Consider the following 21,618-nt stretch of genomic DNA (forward strand, 5'->3'; position numbering starts at 1 on the left):
TTTCTTTTTTGTAATGTGAGTATTTGTACAAAAATTATGGTTATTCATCACTAACTATTAGATATAAAGATTTAAAAAATTTCCAATTGGAAAAGGCATTGTTTCTAAAGACTCACTGTCATGATTAAGAGCAATGCTTTTTGTACAAAAAAAGAAGAGATTTTACTTTTTTGATGTTAATATCAGTATTAACAAACGAGGCTACTAAAACATGAATGAACAAATATATGGACAGCGTAAATTTCTGTTTGTAACAGTTTATACTGTTTAGAAGTTCATTATTTTGAAAAATGTGTAAGAAAACTACCATGAAAATCAGAAATTAGGTGTATTTACTAAAGTACGAAGACTTACTTAATGAAACAATTGTTATTTGTCTACTTAAAAATATTTATTTCTGTAAAACTCGATTTCTAAGTTTCGATTTTAACGAATATCGAATGAACAATCATTCGAAGGTTTTGGCTACATAAGAAATTTCCCCATCTCTGATCGCAATCATTTAGTCGTTGCATTCGACGAAACGGTCCTACCAATGCTGTTAGAGAATCCTCAGGTTTTGCCAACGATGTTCGATTACTTTCGCATAACCTGCTTACTCGACGCGTTTCTGATAGTCGTTGCACGGACTGGGCGTATCGGGAGTCTGTTTCGCAACGAACGTAGCCATCGTCTCGAATAATATTCGAGGCGAAGGGACGAAGGATTCAGCGAATAAAAGCTGCGGGGGATTCGAGACGTACGGCTACGGTCGCTACGAACACCAAAAGGAGATTACAACGTGTGCTTGGATTTAAACGGGATCTTTGCGGCGAAAAGCGGCTGCCAGTGCTGGAACATAGATCGATAGCCTGCAAAACGACGCCGACGGAACGAATCGTTGGTGAAAGCAACTGATAAAGACTCTGTAAAGGTCTGACAAATAGAAATCTGCACGAGTTAGTACACTACTACAGTACTACATATGTTAGTATATAACACTAGTTGGGTGACTTAAAATGTTTATACCAAATGTTAGTATTTTAGACCTACAGTGTTTACTTCGCAAGAATATTATATCACTTCAATGATTTAAAATAGTTATTCCAAATTTGTTGGAGCAGTCTGCTTGTAAGGTATACAAAAGAAATCTATAAAAGATTCATTTGCCATAGTTTAACTATGCCGAATTAAAATTTTAAGGAATTACTTATTTCAAATAATGAAGAAAATAGCGTTATGTAGATGATTGGATATTCATCCCAAATTTGAAATATTTGGACTTATATATGTTACGGCAAATGTAATAAGCTGGGGATTATACATAATACTTACTAAAGTTGATAAATGTGATAAATTATGGAATATTTATCAAATTCACCGGTGATTTTATATAATCCCCAACTCGTAATGGGGAATGTGATAAACTTGTTAATGCATATGCCGTCTACATGGAAATACTGTCTGCGTAAGTTTGTGGTAATTGTTGATAGGGGCGGGAATATTGAATACTGTTAAATATAATTCCCATCTCGTAATGGCGAATATGATAAAAGTCCATAGTTTACCAAAATTCGGTTTGGTACTATTATCATCCGGAAATCGTCCGTGGAAATATCCACCATGCCTAAGAGCCAATGGTCTTCCACCCTTCGACCACGGTTGTATTTCCGCCTTTCAGATTTTGCTTCATCAATCTGGGCAATAATATGAAAAATGTGGAATATTATAATTAAAGAAAAAGTTGAATTCGTACTGTACCCCCATCCGAAAATATAGACCCAAATCAACTCTATTAAATCGAAATATGAAAATTTTCAAAAACAGGTATAACAGTATAAAAGTATTACATACTGTACCTAAACCACAATCGGAACTCCTGTCTCCGAAATTCCTCCTAATTGTGGTTTAAATTTTTAGATGTAAATTATAAAATATTGTTATTCGTGTTATCAATTTTATCACATTCCCCATTACGAGTTGAGGATTATATCAAATCGCCAGTCAATTTGATAAGTGTTCCACCATTTATCACAATTTATCACATTTACCAACTTTAATGGGGATTATGCATAATCACCGCATTTATCACATTCACCATAACATATGTACATTGCTTCTGAAGAATATAACACTAGTTGAGTAACTTAAAATGTTTATGTCAAATTTGTGAAATTTGGATTTGTAGTTTGCTTTTGAGAACCACGAATAGCTTTGTGACTCACTTTTTGGTGATAAGAAGAAATTTGATTAACTCATGGACGTCTTTAATGCGATTTTTGCTCCAAAGAAGGACGAATAGACTACAAATGTAGATTTTAAGAACTGAAAATTTCTTCGCATGTTCTAAATAAAAGAATTTAAAACTGATATGTATGATTAATAATAGTAAGAATAATAAGACAAATATTGTTCAAATTTATTTTAATATTTCAATCATATTAATCGCTGGTTTGTGATCCCATTCAAGTTTTTAAAAAAATATCTATGCAAAGAAGAAGCAAACGTAAACATGTTACGTTAGATGTCAAATCAGATATATCAGATAGATTAAGTTTCAACTATTTTATATAATGAGTCGAATACTTAGCAGTTTCCATAAACTAAATGTGATATTTTTCCAATTCGGTCCTAAACTACGGTTACATTTTTGTAGCATTGTTCTCACATTACTTAATTGTGTTTAAGTACGACAATTCTATAAAATACTATTATTTTTACAATATACCTGTCTCGTTAAAGCAAAAAGCGAAGAAATTTATAATTTTGGAACCACTGATATCATTTATATTCTCTGTCTTATCAATCGTTTTGATCACAACAAAACACGTTTATCGATATTCATTTACCTCAATCTCCTATAGGTAGTCTACTTTTGCTTTTTTGTGTCATAATTAACAATATTCAGCAGCGTATGTTTCAGCAGCGTTAGTTCAGACAACGCAGCAGCACTGTCGCACCACCATATTGCTTCTTTTGATCGCGAAATACTGCTTAATATTATTAATCATGACACAAAAAAGCAAAAGTAGACTACCTATAGGAGCTTGCGCACAAGTTTGAACATTTATCTAGCGGAAACGACTATTGAGAGGTCTCGAATTTGTATTGTCGAGACAAAAATAGGACAATACGCAAGCCTTTGCAGTTCCGTGTACGTATACAGTGATGTGGAGCTGTGTGAGTGCGTACGAGCGCATCAAGGCACGGGAGTCCACTCCTTTAACGAGATAACATCGCGCAACGAAGAACGAAGTCCAGGAACGGTGTGATAACGAACGAAAACGGTCCGGAAACGTTGATCGGAACACGACAAAGGGACAAAAGGTAGACGACAATGTAAAAGAGGTAGAGCGCTCCGGGAAATATTTTTGACGCCGCTTACTCTCTCGTCGCGAACGATACAGAAAAGAATAATCGGGACAATAGGGAGCAAGCTCGTGGACGTGTACTTTGCTGTCGTAAAAATTCCCAGCCAGGGACGGACACGGGATGAAAAGTTGCGCCGTTCTTGGATACGGAGTGGACTAGTGAATTCGCTGTTTTTCACGAGTGACTTATCCGCTACCACCGCAGAGCAATATACCGATGAAGTTTTGACGACCGACCCGTTCGACAAAGAAATCGGAACGGAATCTGTTTCTGTGCTTTGTATAACATTATTTTATATCATAGTTTTCCAAGAAAGGTTTCAGGATGTCATTTTCAAATGAAAATGATATTGAAAACAGATGGTTGAAAACAGATGGTGTCAAAATTTTTGTCTAATGTTGAAAACAGATGGTGGCAAAAGTGTATTGTTATTAATAAATAAAATTCTTAAACCCCTTTTGCAAAAAAAGAGTTTATATTTTATATCTTACAATAGAGACAAATGGTGGATTCAATCCAGACACCCAATTACGCAATCTGGTTCAGAAACAGAAAATTAAAAAAGCTAATTATCATTATTATTACAACATTAAACAGATGATGAAGTAGTGAAATGTTTTCTCCTTTCTTTTCTTCTTGTAACATACCTTCTTTTAATTTTACTGTTACATCCGACGCCATCAATTTAATATTTCGAAAATGGATTTAAATGGATCTGAACTAGAAATCAAAGCTCAACAGAAATTTGTTAAATAAACATTTGATATTTTTATTCCTGACGCTAGAAAAAATATCAATTTATTCGAAAAAAGATTGAATATTTTCAAAGATATTGTTGGAAATTTTATCCACACACAGGATTGTGCGTATGCATCGTTTATCTACCAAATATGAGTTTTATAGCTTTTAAAATTGACGGTCACAGGATGGTACTTCACGTTTTTGTATTTTTAACGTATTTATATTACTCAATCAATGTTTTTAACGTCGAGTGACCTAAATTTTTATTCACTTCAAATAGAGAGTGATACTGGGTAAAAGTAGTGTAATGATAACAACATTTGGCAACACACAAAACGTTTCTATAATGAAAAAAGCCCTTTGAACTTAAAACTCTCTCGAATCAGAACCTGTCACTCTCTCATGTCCAAGAAATCCATAACCAACATTTGTTCAACTAGGTTCAAGCATAGACAAATCTAAATCTGCTACTGTTTGAAGTTCCAGAAATCAATAGCCACAAGTTTGTTAACTAGTTTCAAGCTTCGAGAAATCCAATCCCTCCACTATTTGATGTCCAAGAAACTGATGGTTAACATTTGTTCAACTCCCTCCAGGCCCTGATAACTATAAATTTACCATTGTTTGACGTCTAAGGAACTGAAAATGAAAATTTATTCGACCAACTTCAAGCTATGTCAAATCTGAAACTTTTATAAGATATAAATGCAAGACCTCTAGGAAACTAAGAACCCAAATATGTTCAACTATCTTCAAACCTCGACAAACCTGACTCCACGGTTTAACGTCCAAAAACCTGAAAATGAAAATTTGTTCGACCAACTTTAAGCTCTAACAAATCTAAATCTTTCATAAGGTATCAATACTTGACCTCTAAGAATCTAAGAACAAAAATTTGATCAACTATCTTCAAGCCTCGACAAACCTGGACCCGTCACAGTTCATTGTCCAAGAAACCTAAAGTCAAAATTTGTTCAACGACGTAGAAGATCGACGCGGTGCTCGAGTTCTATGAAGACGAATCGGTGGTCCTAAATTCCCGCGTTAAAGTCAAATTTTCGGCCGGTCCTGTGGCAGCAGGGCGGGGCTGTGGCGCTTCGATAAAACTTGGATCGATGCTGGAACGCGGCACGGGTTGCCACGGGTTACCGTTAACGGCATCTCTGCTCCGGCTACAGGCTACACTCCCCCACAGTTCTTCACCTTCGATTACAATTTCAACATTGATTCTGTCAGGCCAACCATCCCCGCTGTCAGCGATCCCGCCGCGGGGCGGTTCTCGAGTTCCCAGCTTTTCAGCGTCAACGATCGTCCTCTGGACAGCCACCGTAACATTCTTCTCAAAGATCACGGACTGATGTTCCACCTTGTAGAACCGAGTAACTTTTTCCTCTTCGTTCAGGTATAAAATCGAAGACGTCCGATTTGTCGTCTCTGAAAACGTAGCAAAGAAGAAAATGGCTTGTCAGATACTACCAGTGATGTTACTTTACCATACATGAATGGTGCTTATCCCTTATAATATTCCGAAATATGTAGTTTTCAAGATAGTCTATTGCTAATTTTGAAAACTATAGAAGCTGATATGAGAATTTCATAGTTCTTGGTAATCTAGGTCAGCTTGCTAGTTAGTTGACCATCATTCCTCCCAAAGGTCACGACTGATACGTCATCTTATAGAATTGAGTAGTAACTTTTTCTTCTTCGTTCAGAGATAGAATAGGTCAGTGGTTTCTGAAGACGTGGCGAAGAAGAAAATGGCGTATCAGATGCCAGTGACGTTACTTTATTATATAATAGATTACTGGATCTTATTCTTTAAAACCCTTTGTTGCAATTAGTATTCCTAATTTATTTCATATAAAGAATATCCGAAAGAAAGGCTCTACGATTTTGTTCTTAAATAAACCACAAATGGCATAGAATACATCCAATTTTTACAGAAATTTTTACATGAACTTTCATACAATTAAACGCGAAAGATGATGTCCTTTAAATATCCACCGCGACTACACTGACAAGCTCATTTTGTTATTAAGAAATAAAATCTTACATCCTCTTTCAGAAAAGTCTCTATAATGAGCTTAACAGCATGCGATTTACAAATTGGATGCAGTTAATAAAGACAAACAGAAAATGATTACAGCAAAATCCAATAAAAGCTAAAGAACAACAACAGTATTAGAAACATTGCCTTAAAAATTATTCCAATCAAGATAAGTCCAAGAAAGGAGGATGTCCATTATCAGAACGTCCTTTAGTCCCTACTAATGAGATCATTTGAGGGCATTCTAACAGAAAATTTTATATTCGCTGCTCCGTAAACATGGTCAGAAAGGTGGAACGGTAAACACAGACGCTTTATTTATTCGCCACCGGTTCGGACGTGCATTCATTTTCATTCCGTCCCTGATCCTGCGCTGGGACAGTTCCAGATCCGACTCCTGACGCTGGCCACGAGCCACGGTGACCCACGAAGGCATCCACAACTGCGGTTTCTTGCTCTTTTCCCCCGGGAGACAATGCTCTGGAATTCGAGACTCCGAAAAGTGTACCGTCCGCGAGGATTACTCTCCGAAAACAACCCCTATCAATTCCTTGGCTTCGTCGAGATGATCGATTTTCTTGGCATTCCGACTCTACAACTTCCAGGCCAGTGGAATACTTTGAATTTCGTCCCTAACGTCACGAGTTAGGAACGAGTAAGATTACGTATGAGACTTTCATTACGAAACTGGTGTAAATTCATTTATTTTGGTAGTGATCTAAAAGTTTCCGAGTGCTGAATAAAAGTAAAAATACTTTTTGTCAATCTCATACAAGTCTACGTTCATTTTGATTGTTGAAAATAAAATTATAATTTAACATTTTTATAATATTTTATTTTCGACTTATGCTTCTTACAAATATTGAAGTTATAATTCTAGTTTCAATTTTATTTATATGAGGAATTTAATAAATACTCCGAGTAAAACTATGTGAAGATGTAGCAAAAAATGTTTTATAATTTAAGAGATTTTAAAAGTTTTGAAGAATATTATACTCATAAACATATGGTGATTAATCATGAATGAATTATGTTGCACAATGGGACTTAATTTGATTGAGATGATTTTAAAAACTTCGAATGTAGAATGTTGATGTATAAAAATAACCAAAAAGAAAATAGCAATTATGAGAACATAGCAGTATAAAAAACATAATAACAGTATAAGTAAATAATGACATTTATGTTCGTGAAATTGCACCAGTTTCATAATGAATATCTCATACAATGACACAAAAATGTTGCCAAGGAAAGCGTTATTTAAAAGTTGATATTATTTCAAAGTGCTACCAGAAAAGATACAAGAGCAAATGTTGATTTCATTGGCTAAAGAAGCAAACATTTAATACGAACGTTTCGTTGAATAATGACAGACTTCAGGTCTTTAATAATATATAAAGGTATTGTTTAAAAATAATGGAATTCCTGGTGTAAGAACGAATAGGACAAAAGTAAAGATAGACAAATAAAATTGTATAAAACAAAAGAGAAACCGTTAAAGTAAGAAATTTATATTCGAGATACCTAATGCTAAACGTGAAAGATATACAATAGCCATCTGTTCTTGTAAACAAATCTGGACCAAGAAAACCATTCTAAATTCACTGTAATTTATGGAAGATACAAGCCGAATCAATAGTATCGTAAATGCGGAACACGAATGCTTGGAAAATTGCCATGGGATTAGGAAAATTTATTTGAAAGGGTCCAGTTTGAAGCACACACAAATGTTCATTTGCGTAATTAAACGATTTCGAACTACGTAGTATTTTGGGATACAAAGTGTCCTCCATCTTTAGCGTAACGCAAACTGCGAGATATTTGTCTGTGTTTAAGGGGGTGAGGTATTCTTATTAGGAACAGCCAATTTGGTTGTATTCAGAGTACAAAGGATTTGTTATTTACTCTCAATTTTTATAAATGAAGGAAGTTTATGTTACGTTCCGCGGAAACATCGATCGAATGATCGTTTTTCAGGCGGCTTCGCGAGATATCGTGGCGCGCGTTGCCGTTTTGTTCGAGACAAGCGGCGTGGAGTAGTCTTTTAGTCGTCGTGCGATATAATAATAATAATAATAATAATAATACTTTATTTACGGGCTACACGCCCTTGATATCCAGTACAATGTGATAACATGACCGCAAGAAAAAACAAAAACAAATGATGGAGACGAATACGGTGTCACTATGAATTGCGACTACTGATCTTTTAAAAACTAAAGGTGAGCCATGAAAGAGATCGATCGACATACTAAGGCTGTTAGCCATCGCACACATTCTTGTGACACAATTTTGTTTCGCTACTGAGGTACGGTATGGGTTAATGTGGAAAATATCATTGCTACGAAGATGTCTGCTTGGAATATTGAAATTCAAAAGTTCTAGTATCCTGGGACATACAATTTGACTATTGATTATTTTAAAAAGTAGTATTATGTCAGCAACAGTTCGGCGCTGCTTAAGCGTTTGCATTCGCATAGTGCGAAGTATATTATCATATTCATGGTTTGCGATATCCATGGGTGTCCCTACCTTGTAAGAAACGTGGCTCAAGAATTTATGCTGGACGCTTTGAATCATTTTCATAAGGCCAACTTGTAGTGGATTCCAGATTTGAGATGCATATTCCAGATGAAGTAGAACTAATGAGGAATAAAGAATTTTAAATGTCTGTGGTTGTTTGAAATCCACGGATTGGCGGAAAATGAAGCCCAGAGCTTTAAGAGCAGCTTTTTTTGTGCTATGGACATGCGCAACAAAAGAGAGGTTCGAGGTAAAGATGACACCAAGATCACGTACTTCCTCTCGAGCCTCCAGCACAGTATTGAAATTTAGTTGGGTTTGTCTTCCGACCAAAATGAACGATGTGAAACTTCGAAATGTTAAACAACAACATGTTATCCTTATTCCATTCACTAAGTTTGTCCAGGTCACTCTGCAAAGCGGTGGCATCTAGGACTGAATCGACCCTTTTAAAAATCTTTTAGTCGTCAGCATATAGTAAAAATTTGCAGTGCTGAAAGACCGCGAAGATGTCATTTACAAAAAGAATAAATACACAGAGATAGTTCGATATCCAATCAATGATGTTACCCTGAAACCTAAGAGGCTTAATTTTTTAATAAGGATATCATGATTGATGGTGTCAAAAGCTTTGCGAAAATCTGTATATATCGTATCAACTTGGTGGCCATGGTCTATCCTTTGTGACACATAATTTTGATATAACAGCAGATTGGTCACAGTAGAGCGCCCATGGACAAATCCATGTTGCTCATCAATGATAACATTTCTCAACAGTATCGAGATTTTGTCTACAACGATACTCTCGAAAATATTCGACATGACATTAAAAACGCAGATTGGCCTATGGTTGGGTCAACTCTTTTCTTTTTATACTTCAATTACATGTTCTAAAATATATCTTATGTTCTAATTCCTAATACGTCTCATTTATTCGCCGCCCTCGATCATCCCAAGTCCTACAATTGGGGGCTCGTCCGGGATCGAGAGAGACAGCCAGATTGTGAAAATTGAGACGATTCGGGAAAAAACGTCGCGTAACGTAGTGCAATACGGTTGTGTTGTTCGTGGTGAAACGGTCGGGTGTAACGGTGTTCGGTACGGTGGAAAGTTGTCCACGTGCCAATAAGTTGAAATACCCGTAACGTGTCAGTCGAACAGCATAAAGTTGTAACTGTTGTTTAAGACGTTAATACGTAAAGAAGAAAATATGGATGGAAATACCGGAAAGGTTACTGGAGACAAGGGGCAGCATACGGATGGTACATTACTTGACGACGATAGCATCGAGACAGATAATTTGGACAATACGGTGGTCGAAAGTAACAAGCATGATGTTGGACCATCCGAAGAAGAAGTACATAAAATGAAAGTGCCGCAATCGAAGTACAAGTTGGAACACCTAAACTTAACAACTTGCGTTAAAGATGTGCAAAATCCGTTAAGATGTGGAAAAGACGCAGAATAAAGTGATGAAGAAGACAGTGTTGAAGAAGACGATGCTACCACAGATAGTGACAGTCCAGATTCAGAAGAAGAAGATGATGGACGGAAAAAGGAATACAAAGATCATAGGTGTAAGCCAAAGGGCGAACGAACAGGCGACCATGGAAAACGGCGTCTGGAAGAAAATCGAACCCAATTGGCAAGTGCATTTACAATCAAAAATGTAGAAGGTAGTCTTTGCTATTTTGACGGGGACGATAAATTACCGGTTAAAAAATGGATTTCGGATTTCGAGGATATGAGTGAGCTGCTAGGTTGGAACGATTTACAAATGTTCATATACGGTAAACGAATGTTACAAGGTTCGGCGAAGAAATTTGTTGCGTTCGAAAGAGGGATTACTACGTGGAAAAAACTAAAACGTCGATTAATTCGGGAATTCCATGTACAAAAAAACAGTGCAGAAGTACACGCTCAATTGTACCGCCGGAGAAAATTACCAAACGAAAGTAGTAGACAATACGTATACGAGATGCAAGAAATAACCGCGCAGGGGGAAGTTGACGAAGATGTCCTTATTCAATATATAATAGACAGTATACCAGATAGTAACGAGTCTAATAAAGCAATCCTTTACAGTGCTCGAAGTTTAAAATCGTTGAAAAGAAGCCTGGAAACCTACGACAGATTAAGAGAAAAATCAGACCAGAAGAAAGGTGTAGTGAAAAGGGAAGAAAAGAAAGAAATGAAAACACCAGCGCCGAAACGTAGCGGGAAAACGCATTGCTATGCTTGTGGTTCAACGGTACATAGTGTGAAAGACTGTACAAATAAGGATAAAGGCCCAAAGTATTTTAGTTGTAATGATTTCGGTCATATTTCGCTTAAATGCCCTAAGAAGGTGGAAACCGAAAATCGTAAATCGGTGAATTGTGTACGGAGTACGGACGATAAATTCGTGGTTGTGAAAATAAGCGACGTTGTGTGCTACGCGTTAATAGACGTAGGCAGTGACGTAAGCCTAATCAGAGAGGACATATTTAAAAAAATTACGGGTGTTAAATTGCGTTTAACTCGACGAGTGTTAACAGGTTTCGGGAATTCGCAAACAATACCGATCGGACGCTTTGACGCTGATTTAACGATAAACGTGTCAACTGGAACTATGAACGTCGAAAGTAATTTTAGGGCAAAACTTTTTAAGGCAGGTAGAAGTAAACATCCGTGGCGGTGAAATTATAGTGCGACCGGTGAACAACGAGATTCGGGTTACCGAAGATTATTTAATTGAAAATAACCTACTGATAAAACAAGTCGGGAACAAAAAACTTATTGTACTACCCGCTAGCATGTACACCGATGTTATCAGGAGGGAACATGAAAATGGACACTTTGGAGTGAAGAAGATGGCTGAAAAAATAACTGAGGAATGCTACATACCGAATTTGACGGAGAAACTGGAGAGATACGTAAAATGTTGCATACCCTGTATATTGGCGGAAAGAAAGAAAGGGAAGGTAGAAGGAGAACTGAAACCGATACCTAAAGAAGACGTTCCGTTATCAACCTATCACGTAGACCATTTAGGACCGATGACGACTACGTGTAAAGCGTATAAATGTCTCTTCGTAGTAGTGATACGTTCTCCAAGTTTGTTTGGATATACCCAACCAAAACAACGAACACGAAGGAAGTATTGGATAAGCTAATACTACAGCAAAAGACTTTCGGAAACCCGTCCCGTATAATTTCGGATCGAGGAACAGCGTTCACGTCGGCAGATTTCCGTGAATATTGTAATAAAGAAAATGTTGAACATATACTCACCACTGTAGGAGTCCCACGAGGAAACGGCCAAGTGAAGAGGATTAATCGCATCATAATACCGATACTAACAGAATTGTCCATGGATGATCCTGACAAATGGTACCGGTACGTGGATAAAGTAGAACAAAGTATAAATAGTACTTACCAACGTAGTGTAGGAATGTTGTTGCGTCGAGTCGCTCGGATTCGTGCACCCAATAGCGACTCTGATCCAGCCACGAATTAACGTTTCTGGATTTCGTTCCTTTTGTGAGATTTCGTTAATGTTCGCGAGTTCGCGAGTTGTACGTTTGACTGGTCGGTAGTGTTCTGCCTCCTGATGAGGTTGGACGAGGACTCAGGAGTTGAGGACTCTCTCGAAAAATCATATTCAAGAAGGGGTGGGTTTGCACCCTCGCTCGCAACTACCTGGGGATTCCCGCGACTGAAGGTATCCTTGCGACCATCACCGTCGCATCTGGTAACCAGCTGTGGAGTCTAGCTGTTGTTCGAGGCTAGTAATAAAACAGTCTACATTTTACTGTATTACCTGCTGCAAGGTTCGCGCCGCGATTCTCCAAATGTGGGTATTTTTCGGCGGTCGAAACTCCGAATGCCGCTGGGGATGGTCCCTATACCGTTATGCCCCTAACTGTAGTTTTTACATCGTCGATTGTTGAACTTGGTTTCGCGATGGTTCAACAAATGTCATCTTTTGAATTGATGCTTGGGGTAAAAATGAAACAACGGGAAGATATAAAAATTCTTCAATCATCCAACAGGAAGCAGCGGAAATGTTTAATGAAGAACGTGACAGATTAAGAAATATTGCAAAAGAAAATATAATTAAGACTCAGGAAGAAAATCGGCGAAATTATAACAAGAACGTCAAAGGAACTACTGTCTATAAAGAGGGAGACCTTGTAGCTATTAAGAGAACACAGTTCGGAACAGGTTTAAAAATTAAAGCAAAATTCCTTGGACCCTATAAAATAACAAAAATAAAACGAAACAAAAGGTATGAAGTCGTACGGGTGGGCGATGGAGAAGGTCCCTACATAACATCTACAGCAGCTGACTTCATGAAACTCTATGGGAGAATTTCTTCTGAGGGCGAAGAGAACGAAGCAGGAATGGCCGAGTGAAGGAAGGTTATGTTGCGTTCCGCGGAAACATCGATCGAATGATCGATGTATTCGACGTTTTTCGGGCGGCTTCGCGAGATATCGTGGCGCGCGTTGCCGTTTTGTTCGAGGTAAGCGGCATGGAGTAGTCTTTTAGTCGTCGTGCGATGTAACCGTTGCGTCAACTCTTTTTTTTTTTATACTTCAATTATATGTTCTAAGATATATCTTATGTTCTAATTCCTAATACGTCTCATTTATTCGGCGCCCTCGATCATCCCAAGTCCTGCATAAATATCAATATTTTTAAATAATATAAAATATTCATCTTTTACTGCCTAGAAACTTTATTTCGATGATATTATATTTTTGTAAATATTTTAAAAGTAATGGGCTAAAAAGTAATGAGACCCTTAGATGTTGAATGAAACTCAATTTTGTTCATTTCTACTTGAATAAATGATATTTAATGCGAAAGAAAGTAATTGTTCTATTATCTGAAATTTCTATTATAAATGTCCTATTAGTTCGGATACAAGAGTCTCTACTGTACTTTTATTTTTATCACAAGATGACATATGCCTGAATTATATAATGTCTCTGATAATTCATAACAGTATTGATGACGGTAGCCAGGGCCGGCGCACAGTGGGACAAAACGGCTCTCGGCGATCAAAAATCTGTAACTTTAGTTCTACTGGAGATATTTTAATGATATTTGGAGGAGTTTTGCTCCACATTATGGCCTTTAAGTTATATTAATATAAAATATATTAAGCTAGAGGCGACGAAATATTTACATATAAAATACAGTGTGTTGAATATCTTAGCTATATGTTATATACTTTGTGTTTTATAATTAAAATTCATATCAAATCTGTTAATAAATATGAAAGAAAAGAATTCGGTTACTTAAAAATGAATACACACATGTTTTAACAGTGGAAATAGGTTAATCAGTAGGTGACTGTCTTTTCTTTTCCGTATCTCAGATGTTTCACTCGATACAGTTAACAATGCACATTTTCACACCCATACCACGAGAAAAAGAATAACAAATAAAACACCACGTGTCTCTCTGCTTTTAATTTTATTATGTTTTCCGAGAAGAAACTAATTGCAATTGGTATACTCATTACCACGACGAAACTAAACAGATATGAACGTTACCTTTAGTTTTGTAATTGTAATGGATAAAATTCAATCTTGTAGGAAAAAGGAAAAAGAATTAGCTGCTACTTCCTGCTACTTTGAAAGAAAACAGCGATTAAAGTAAACTCTGGCTCACGTGACCGCTACAGTCGGTCGGTACTACAGCGAGTGTTCAGTAGCGATCGTAACGGTCGCGCGAGGCAGAGTTTACTTTAATCGCTGTTTTCTTTAAAAGTAGCAGAAAGTAGCAGCTAATTCTTTTTGCTTCTGAAAGAGAAAGGTACAGCCTTTCATGTGGTACTGATTATACCCCGGGACTCGACGGGACTCACCTTTAAAAACTTATGTAAAATTAAAATTTTAATACGCTATACTTCCTTTTATTTAAATGTTATTATTGAACAAGTTTTTAACATTTTGACTTGTTTTATGCACTGAATACAATCTATACTAATCTAGCAAGCTTTATGATTCATTGGAATTTCGTCTTCCGAGCAAAGTTTTTCAGAATCGTACATTGAAGTTAGGTGTGATATCATAAGCATTTTGCTTGAACGAATTTCAACTGACTTTGAATGCGCACCAGAGCTAAACGAGAGCAAATATTAAAAAACGGATTGCACTACATTAAACAACAATTTGTTCTCTATCCATGTACTTAAACAGTTTTTCTGTTTTTCGAAGTCACGAAAATCGATTTTTGATCACCGAGCGCCGTTTTGTCCCACTGTGCGGCGCAAGGCAGGTTCAGCGCGTTCGCCGGAACCCGGCACCGTGGTCTACGAAAACTACTGGAGGTACCGATTTTGATTAACTTTTTACAGACTGATGATACCATTAACAAATGGAAGGAATTTTTGCTGAGATGCAAGACAATTTTTTAGTAGCGATGATTAAATTGAAAGGAGTGACAAAAATCATCAAAGTATTATTATTTAATATTTATCTTATAAAAAATATACAGGGTGTCCCAAAAATGTTGTAACACCTTGAAAGGGGTGGTTTGAGAGGTGATTTGAAACAACTTTTTTCTTAGCGAAAATGTTATCCGAAGCTTCGTTGAGGAGATATTAACGGAAAACACTGACCAATCAGAGCGCGAGTATGTAGGCTACGCGATAGGCAGCTGCGCTCATACGCTACCGCAGCCGCTCCACCGGCATACTCGCGCTCTGATTGGTCAGTGTTTTCCGTTAATATCTCCTCAACGAAGCCTCGGACAACATTTTCGTTAAGGAAAAAATTGTTCCAAATCACCTCCCGAACCACCCCTTCAAGGTGTTACAACATTTTTAGGGCACCCTGTATAGCATTTGTAAATAAATAATTCCTCGTTGTAAAATTTAAGTGTAGGATTTGAATGTGAATTCAGGTCTTGCAAAATTTTTGGTTCCCCGGCCCTGACGGTAGCACTATCGATCTGAAATATCAAACTTAAGGGAGTGGACTCCCGTCCTTTGTATGCGCTCGTACGCCCTCACACAGCTCACATCACTGTATACGTACACGGAACTGCAAGGGCTTGCGTATTTTTGTCTCGACAATGCAAATTTGAGACCTCTCAATAGTCGTTTCCGCTAGATAAATGTTTAAAATTGTGCGCAAGCTCCTATAGGTAGTCTACTTTTGCTTTCTTGTGTCATAATTAATAATATTCAGCAGTATTTCGTGATCAAAAGAAGCAATATGGTGGCGCGACAGTGCTGCCGCGTTGTCTGAACTAACGCTGCTGAATATTGTTAATTATGACACAAAAAAGCAAAAGTAGACTACCTATAGGAGCTTGCGCACAAGTTTGAACATTTATCTAGCGGAAACGACTATTGAGGGATCTCAAATTTGCATTGTCGAGACAAAAATAGGACAATACGCAGCCCTTGCAGTTCCGTGTACGTATACAGTGATGTGGAGCTGTGTGAGTGCGTACGAGCGCATACGAGGCACGGGAGTCTACTCCCTTAATGCTTTGCAAGGTGTCTGCAAAAAAAAATTGCTTTGAAAAATGCACTGAGTGACGTAAACGCGTATCAAAAACGGAATCATTGCACAAATTTGTTAATTCCCGTTCTAAATTTCAACAAACGACCCGGCTTCTTCGACCTCTAGACTGCTCCCTTGACAGAGATCGAGTTCATTATACAGCGCCTCTTGAATGTTAAACTGCCCGACCAAAACGACTGTAAATCCCAGGGGAATTTTCAATGGCTCTCCTATTTTTAGCGCGGCAGGTTGGTATCGGCCGTTCCGCGGTGATGGTTTCAAACGTCTCAGCGCCAATCCTCGATTCGAATTGCCGATATCTGCGGCTGGGTAGCGCCGCGAAGAGCCGAGACGGTGGATTTACCAGGTCCGTGAAAGCACGGGGTGGTCTTAACATTTAAAATTTAGATGGCTACTCGGACATTACCGGGGATATCCCGCATCCAGAGGATAAACAGAGTTACATGGCTCCTTCTACTAACGGCCCTTCATTCGATATTCCTCGAAGCACCGAAGGATTTCCCGGGCGCGTTTTCTTCAGCGACCGAGGTCTACATAAAAATGTCGAAATACGTGCCACGGAAACTCAATGCGCGCTACCCCTTGTCTCGAGGAGACTTTTGGTCAAACGTTCTTAAAAATGGACTTGTCTAGGATTATATTGCGATGGAACTGTGAGATATAGACTGATGAAACTTTTGAGGGTGTATTAGTAGCGGTAGTACACTGGTGGACATAATTATAAGACACCTCGAAAAATATTGGTTTAGGTACTTAATAATGTAGTTATATTAAAATACACTTCGTCAAAAGAAAATGGTTTATTTTTTAATAACAACTTCATAAATTTAGCGAAAAATGATAAAACATTTCTTTGATAGATATTCAAAAATAATACAATTTCGATTAGACATAATTATAAGACACTCCTTAAAAGAAAAAGAGAATGTACAAAAGTTCTGAAAATTTATACACATTTTAAAGTACTAATAATGTGTAGAGCCTCCTTTATTTTGAACAACTTCGATCATTCGTTTCGATAGACTTTCAAATAAATGTTTTATATTCTTTTGATCTAAGTCTTCCCAACCTTTCAGAATTGCTACTTTCAAATCATTAAGACCCCACACATTTTCTATAATATTGAGATCCGAAGACCGCGCTAGCCAATCTAAAATTGGTATATTTTGAGCATGAAAATAATTTTTTACAACTTTAGCTGTATGAACAGCTGCATTGTCCTGCTGGAATATGAAATTTTCACCAGCCACTCTTTCAGCATGATTCTAAATCTGCTCTTGTACTAGTTTTAAATAACCAGTAGCTTTCCTTCTGCCATCAATGAACTTGATTTCGGTCTTCCCATTATACCCGATGCCTGCCCATAACATCACAGATCCTCCACCACATTGACGGCGACTTAAAATTCTTGCTTCTTTTCGTAAAACGTGAAAATAATATTTCCAACCATCAGGTCCATTTAAATTCATTTTCTTTTCATCAGTAAAAAGCACTGTCTGCCATTTTTTCTTCCACTATAGATGATTAAGAGCAAAATTCAGTCGACGCTGTTTGTGTACTATCGACAAAGGTGGTTTAAAAGCAATTTTTTTTCATTTCAGATGCTGTCTTTTGTATAACTCTTTTTACAGTCTTTACAGATACTTTTAACCCACATTCTACTAAAATTTGCCTAGGTGTAAGAGCTGAAATTGATGCACACCTCAAAACTGCTCTTTTATCTCTTAAACTAAGGGATGATTGTCTTCCAAATCTCTTCTTTTTTCCGTAATTTTTTGGATTATTTACTTGGACATTTGTTTTAAATTCTCTCATTTTGCTCTTCTTTGACAGATTTCTATTTTTTCCTCTTCAGTTAGAATATTACCACGTTCCATGATTTTACTTTTAATGTTTTTCTATTTTATACTAACAAAATCACTATAATAGAGAATTCACAGTACGAAACACACGAATACATTTAGATTCAACGACTGTCTGTAGTCGACTAACATTAATGTCTTATAATTTTGTCCTACAGAAGAAACCAAACATTACAATTCTTGGAAATGCTTCGACGCTTTGTGTTTGTTAACATTGTGATGGAGTTTGCGAATAGTACTCTTTCATCCCATCATCATTTACGCTACGTATACAAGCTTAGACATATTTTTTTTTTTTTTAAATAAATGGGGTGTCGTATAATTATGTCCATCAGTGTATATCACGTTGGTTTGTTTCAATTTCATACTTGTGACTATGAAACTTCTACCTTACAAATTCCTTTTTGAAATTTACATAGTATGCCCTTGAAATAATATACGCGCGAAATATGTAAGAAAAAATGGTCTCTAGTCAAGAATATTCATATGTATATATTAGATTGATTCGTGAATAGAATATATTAAGAAATAAATTTCAAGGCAGAAAATTGAAATTATTTATGAATGAACCCAATACATGCACAATATGGCGAACTCTAACTATACATAGTACGTTGCCTCTCAAAAATATGTTTTCTAATGAAACAAAAATTTGGATAAAATTTGAAATTAAACGAATTGACATCCATAAAACCCCATAGAACCACGAATTTTGAAAATTTAGTAACCCATTGTCACGATACTTAATTATAGATGTTTTAATTTCTCTTTTTTTTATGAATAATAATATAGAAACAAAGATTGTACTTACCTTTCAAATAACGCAATGTCTTCACGCAGTAGTATCCACTGTTGAAAATGCTAGTTGAGATAGCAGAAATCAGTAACCAGGTAGACGGTACCAGTGGTTAGCAATGGTCAATGGTCGCCAGAAGACGGTAGCGATCAGCATATGTCAGCAGTAGTTGGTTGTAACTAGCTGTGATCAGCGAAGGATCAGAAAGACTAAAAGGTATCCAAGGATACCATGAAACACATGCGAGGTCGTAAAATCCGTTACGTACGATGGATCTGCGAGAACTAGTCAACAATAATACGGCTTACGGTCGATTCAGACTATACAACACGGACCTCCACGTTCCGGCAACAACATGTACCGGCATCGACACGACAAAACATTAAAACACGCGTTTTAATGGAACTATTCACACTATTCCCGTTGACAGAACGTTCAGGTCGGTGTCTGTTAAGTGTGAATAGTTCCACTAAAATGCGTGTTTTAATGTTTTGACGTGTCGGTGCCGGTACGAGTCGTTGCCGGAACGTGACGGTCCGTGTCGTATAATCTGAATCGACCTTTAGTCAAGGCAAGGTTGTAATCGAGTTAAGGCAACACCAAAAAAAAGGTCGCTAGGTACTTCTTATACATACTTTCGGCCAGCATTTCAGTCCATTCTAAATACGTTTGCTATAAAATATTACATCGGTAATATTGTGTAGACAATTAGTATTTAAACGACAGATATTATTAATAAATTAGTTAACCGTTGTTTCATGTGAATCATTAATGTTTATAACTAACACAAATCAAGATATAGAAAAATTTGAAAGTGTGAAAATTCTGAATGAATTTATATTGTAATTTGGAGCATCAGAGTATTAATGATTAAAAATGTTCCTAACATTGATGGTATATTATTTATACGATTAGTGTATTATAAATTATTTCCAAATTTAATGAAATAAATGTTGATATTTTGTCTCAAAATAAAATATGATTATTGAAATGTGTTTTTGAAGCTGTGAAAGTTGATAATATGGAAAATATGAATTATTAACTGAACACACGAATATAACATTTGTTTAACTGTTTCTATTTACAGAGCAACTGTAAAGGATTAATTTTCTGCCATATAATTTCGCTTTGTTTGCGACAGTTTGAACCGATACTTCATCGAAACATTCTGATTCTTTTAATAAAAAATCACGGGAAATAAATTAATAAATATTGAATGTATTTATCTGGAATTCGAAAAGGAATATATTAATTGACCAATAATTTTGGTCAATGAAGAATCAATCGATTGAGGTCAAATTGTAGGGTAAAATTAAGATTAAAGAGATAGCTATGTGAACTTGGCACCCGACTTTTCAAAAATTAATTTTTTTTTATAGAAAACGATAGTATTTCGTTAGTACCTGATTGTACCTCCAATAGTTTCGTTTATACCTCCACCAATTAATAATTAAAAAAAATTAAAAAAATGGTCAGCACCCGCCAAGTTCACATAGCTTAAAGAGATTAAGCGTAAAATTGTAAAAAAAGAATGGTTTGATATTTAGCTCTTCGTATTCCAGTAAATACCAAAATTATTCATTTATTTCTTCCAATCTACTGATATAAAAACACAAATATCTCAGTGATAAATTAATTTGAATTGTCCTTGAAAGTTATTTGTATCTCTAAAAAAGAAACGATATCTCCTTAATGAAAAGATACTATTTAAAAATGTAATGTTTAATCATATTCTTTAAATAATAAAAATTACGTAAATGTCGCATTAAAAGGTGCAATTTATATTTTATTACTTCCATGCCTAATAATTCTATTCTTCCAAAAATGATCTATAATGCACAAATCATATAATTAATATAACATTAAAATGTTGCAAAATATTCAATGGCTAATAACATTCACGAATCAAAGTAAAAATTCATTAAGAAGGATCTCGTTTATAAAGTTCCCTATATTGAAGCTTCTAATAGTTGATTTCTAATCAATCATTTATTAAGAATCATCTATTAAGAACCTACTTCAGAACATAGTTAATATATTTATAAACAATATCTACCGTTTAAACAGCGTTTTCCACATCATTTTGTGAATGTAATATTTTTGTAGAAATCTATTGCGACGTAAACTGGTAAGCTAACCGAACTAACAGGTGTCCTTTGTTTTTATGTTGATATCCCCTTGGCTCGACAAAGGCGTGACTTAGCTCATCAGGCCTCACGAATCCATCAAACGGAACGGATCTCACGACGTCGCGTGTGTCTCGTTAGTACCCTTGATCCTTGGTATCTCTCTGGTCCTCCTTATCCTTCACTAACCTCTGCCTACTGCCACTGACCACAGCCAACCTGATGTATGCTGATCGATACTAACCACGACCCAACACTGACCAGTGATTTCTGCACCTTTGACTGGTATTTTCAACAATGAATACTTCTGTGAGGAAATTATTGCCGTGTTTTAAAAAGTAAGTGCAACCTTTGTCTGCATATTTTTATACAGGGTGTCTACGTATAAGTTCGGACATACGCAGGGTGTCAATTCTACAACAAATTTCCAACAAAAAATTACTTTTAGACATTTTCTTTGTGTCGCCTTATTCTCGAGTACTTTCACTTTTAATATTTTTTATGCGTTTTCAACTTGAGACTCTTTAAACGGCCATAACTCCACCAAATTACAGTGCAAATTTAAAAGTAAGTACACTATTCGAAAGAGCGTTAAATTTTCCATCTGTCTGGTGCCGAACCAAAATTTATTACGTCGATTTAA

General features: G+C 36.4%; 2 protein-coding genes across 13 annotated transcripts in view; both read left to right on the plus strand.

Annotated features, from left to right (window-relative positions):
- Positions 1-21,618, plus strand: part of LOC128872655 (gamma-aminobutyric acid receptor subunit beta) — a 243,544-nt gene that overhangs the window by 125,247 nt on the left and 96,679 nt on the right. The window lies entirely within an intron of this gene.
- Positions 10,264-16,831, plus strand: LOC128872660 (uncharacterized). The gene is made up of 2 exons (XM_054115589.1): positions 10,264-13,169; positions 16,411-16,831. The coding sequence occupies exon 1, from the start codon at positions 10,407-10,409 to the stop codon at positions 11,340-11,342; it is 936 nt and encodes a 311-aa protein (XP_053971564.1). The 5' UTR covers positions 10,264-10,406; the 3' UTR covers positions 11,343-13,169; positions 16,411-16,831.

The sequence above is a fragment of the Hylaeus volcanicus genome, chromosome 2 (genome assembly GCF_026283585.1).
Source record: "Hylaeus volcanicus isolate JK05 chromosome 2, UHH_iyHylVolc1.0_haploid, whole genome shotgun sequence".
In the NCBI taxonomy this organism is placed as follows: Eukaryota; Metazoa; Arthropoda; class Insecta; order Hymenoptera; family Colletidae; genus Hylaeus; species Hylaeus volcanicus.

Bases quoted from the DNA above. Each gene is read 5' to 3' on its own strand.
- LOC128872660 (XM_054115589.1), top strand. From the start codon at position 10,407: ATGAGTGAGCTGCTAGGTTGGAACGATTTACAAATGTTCATATACGGT.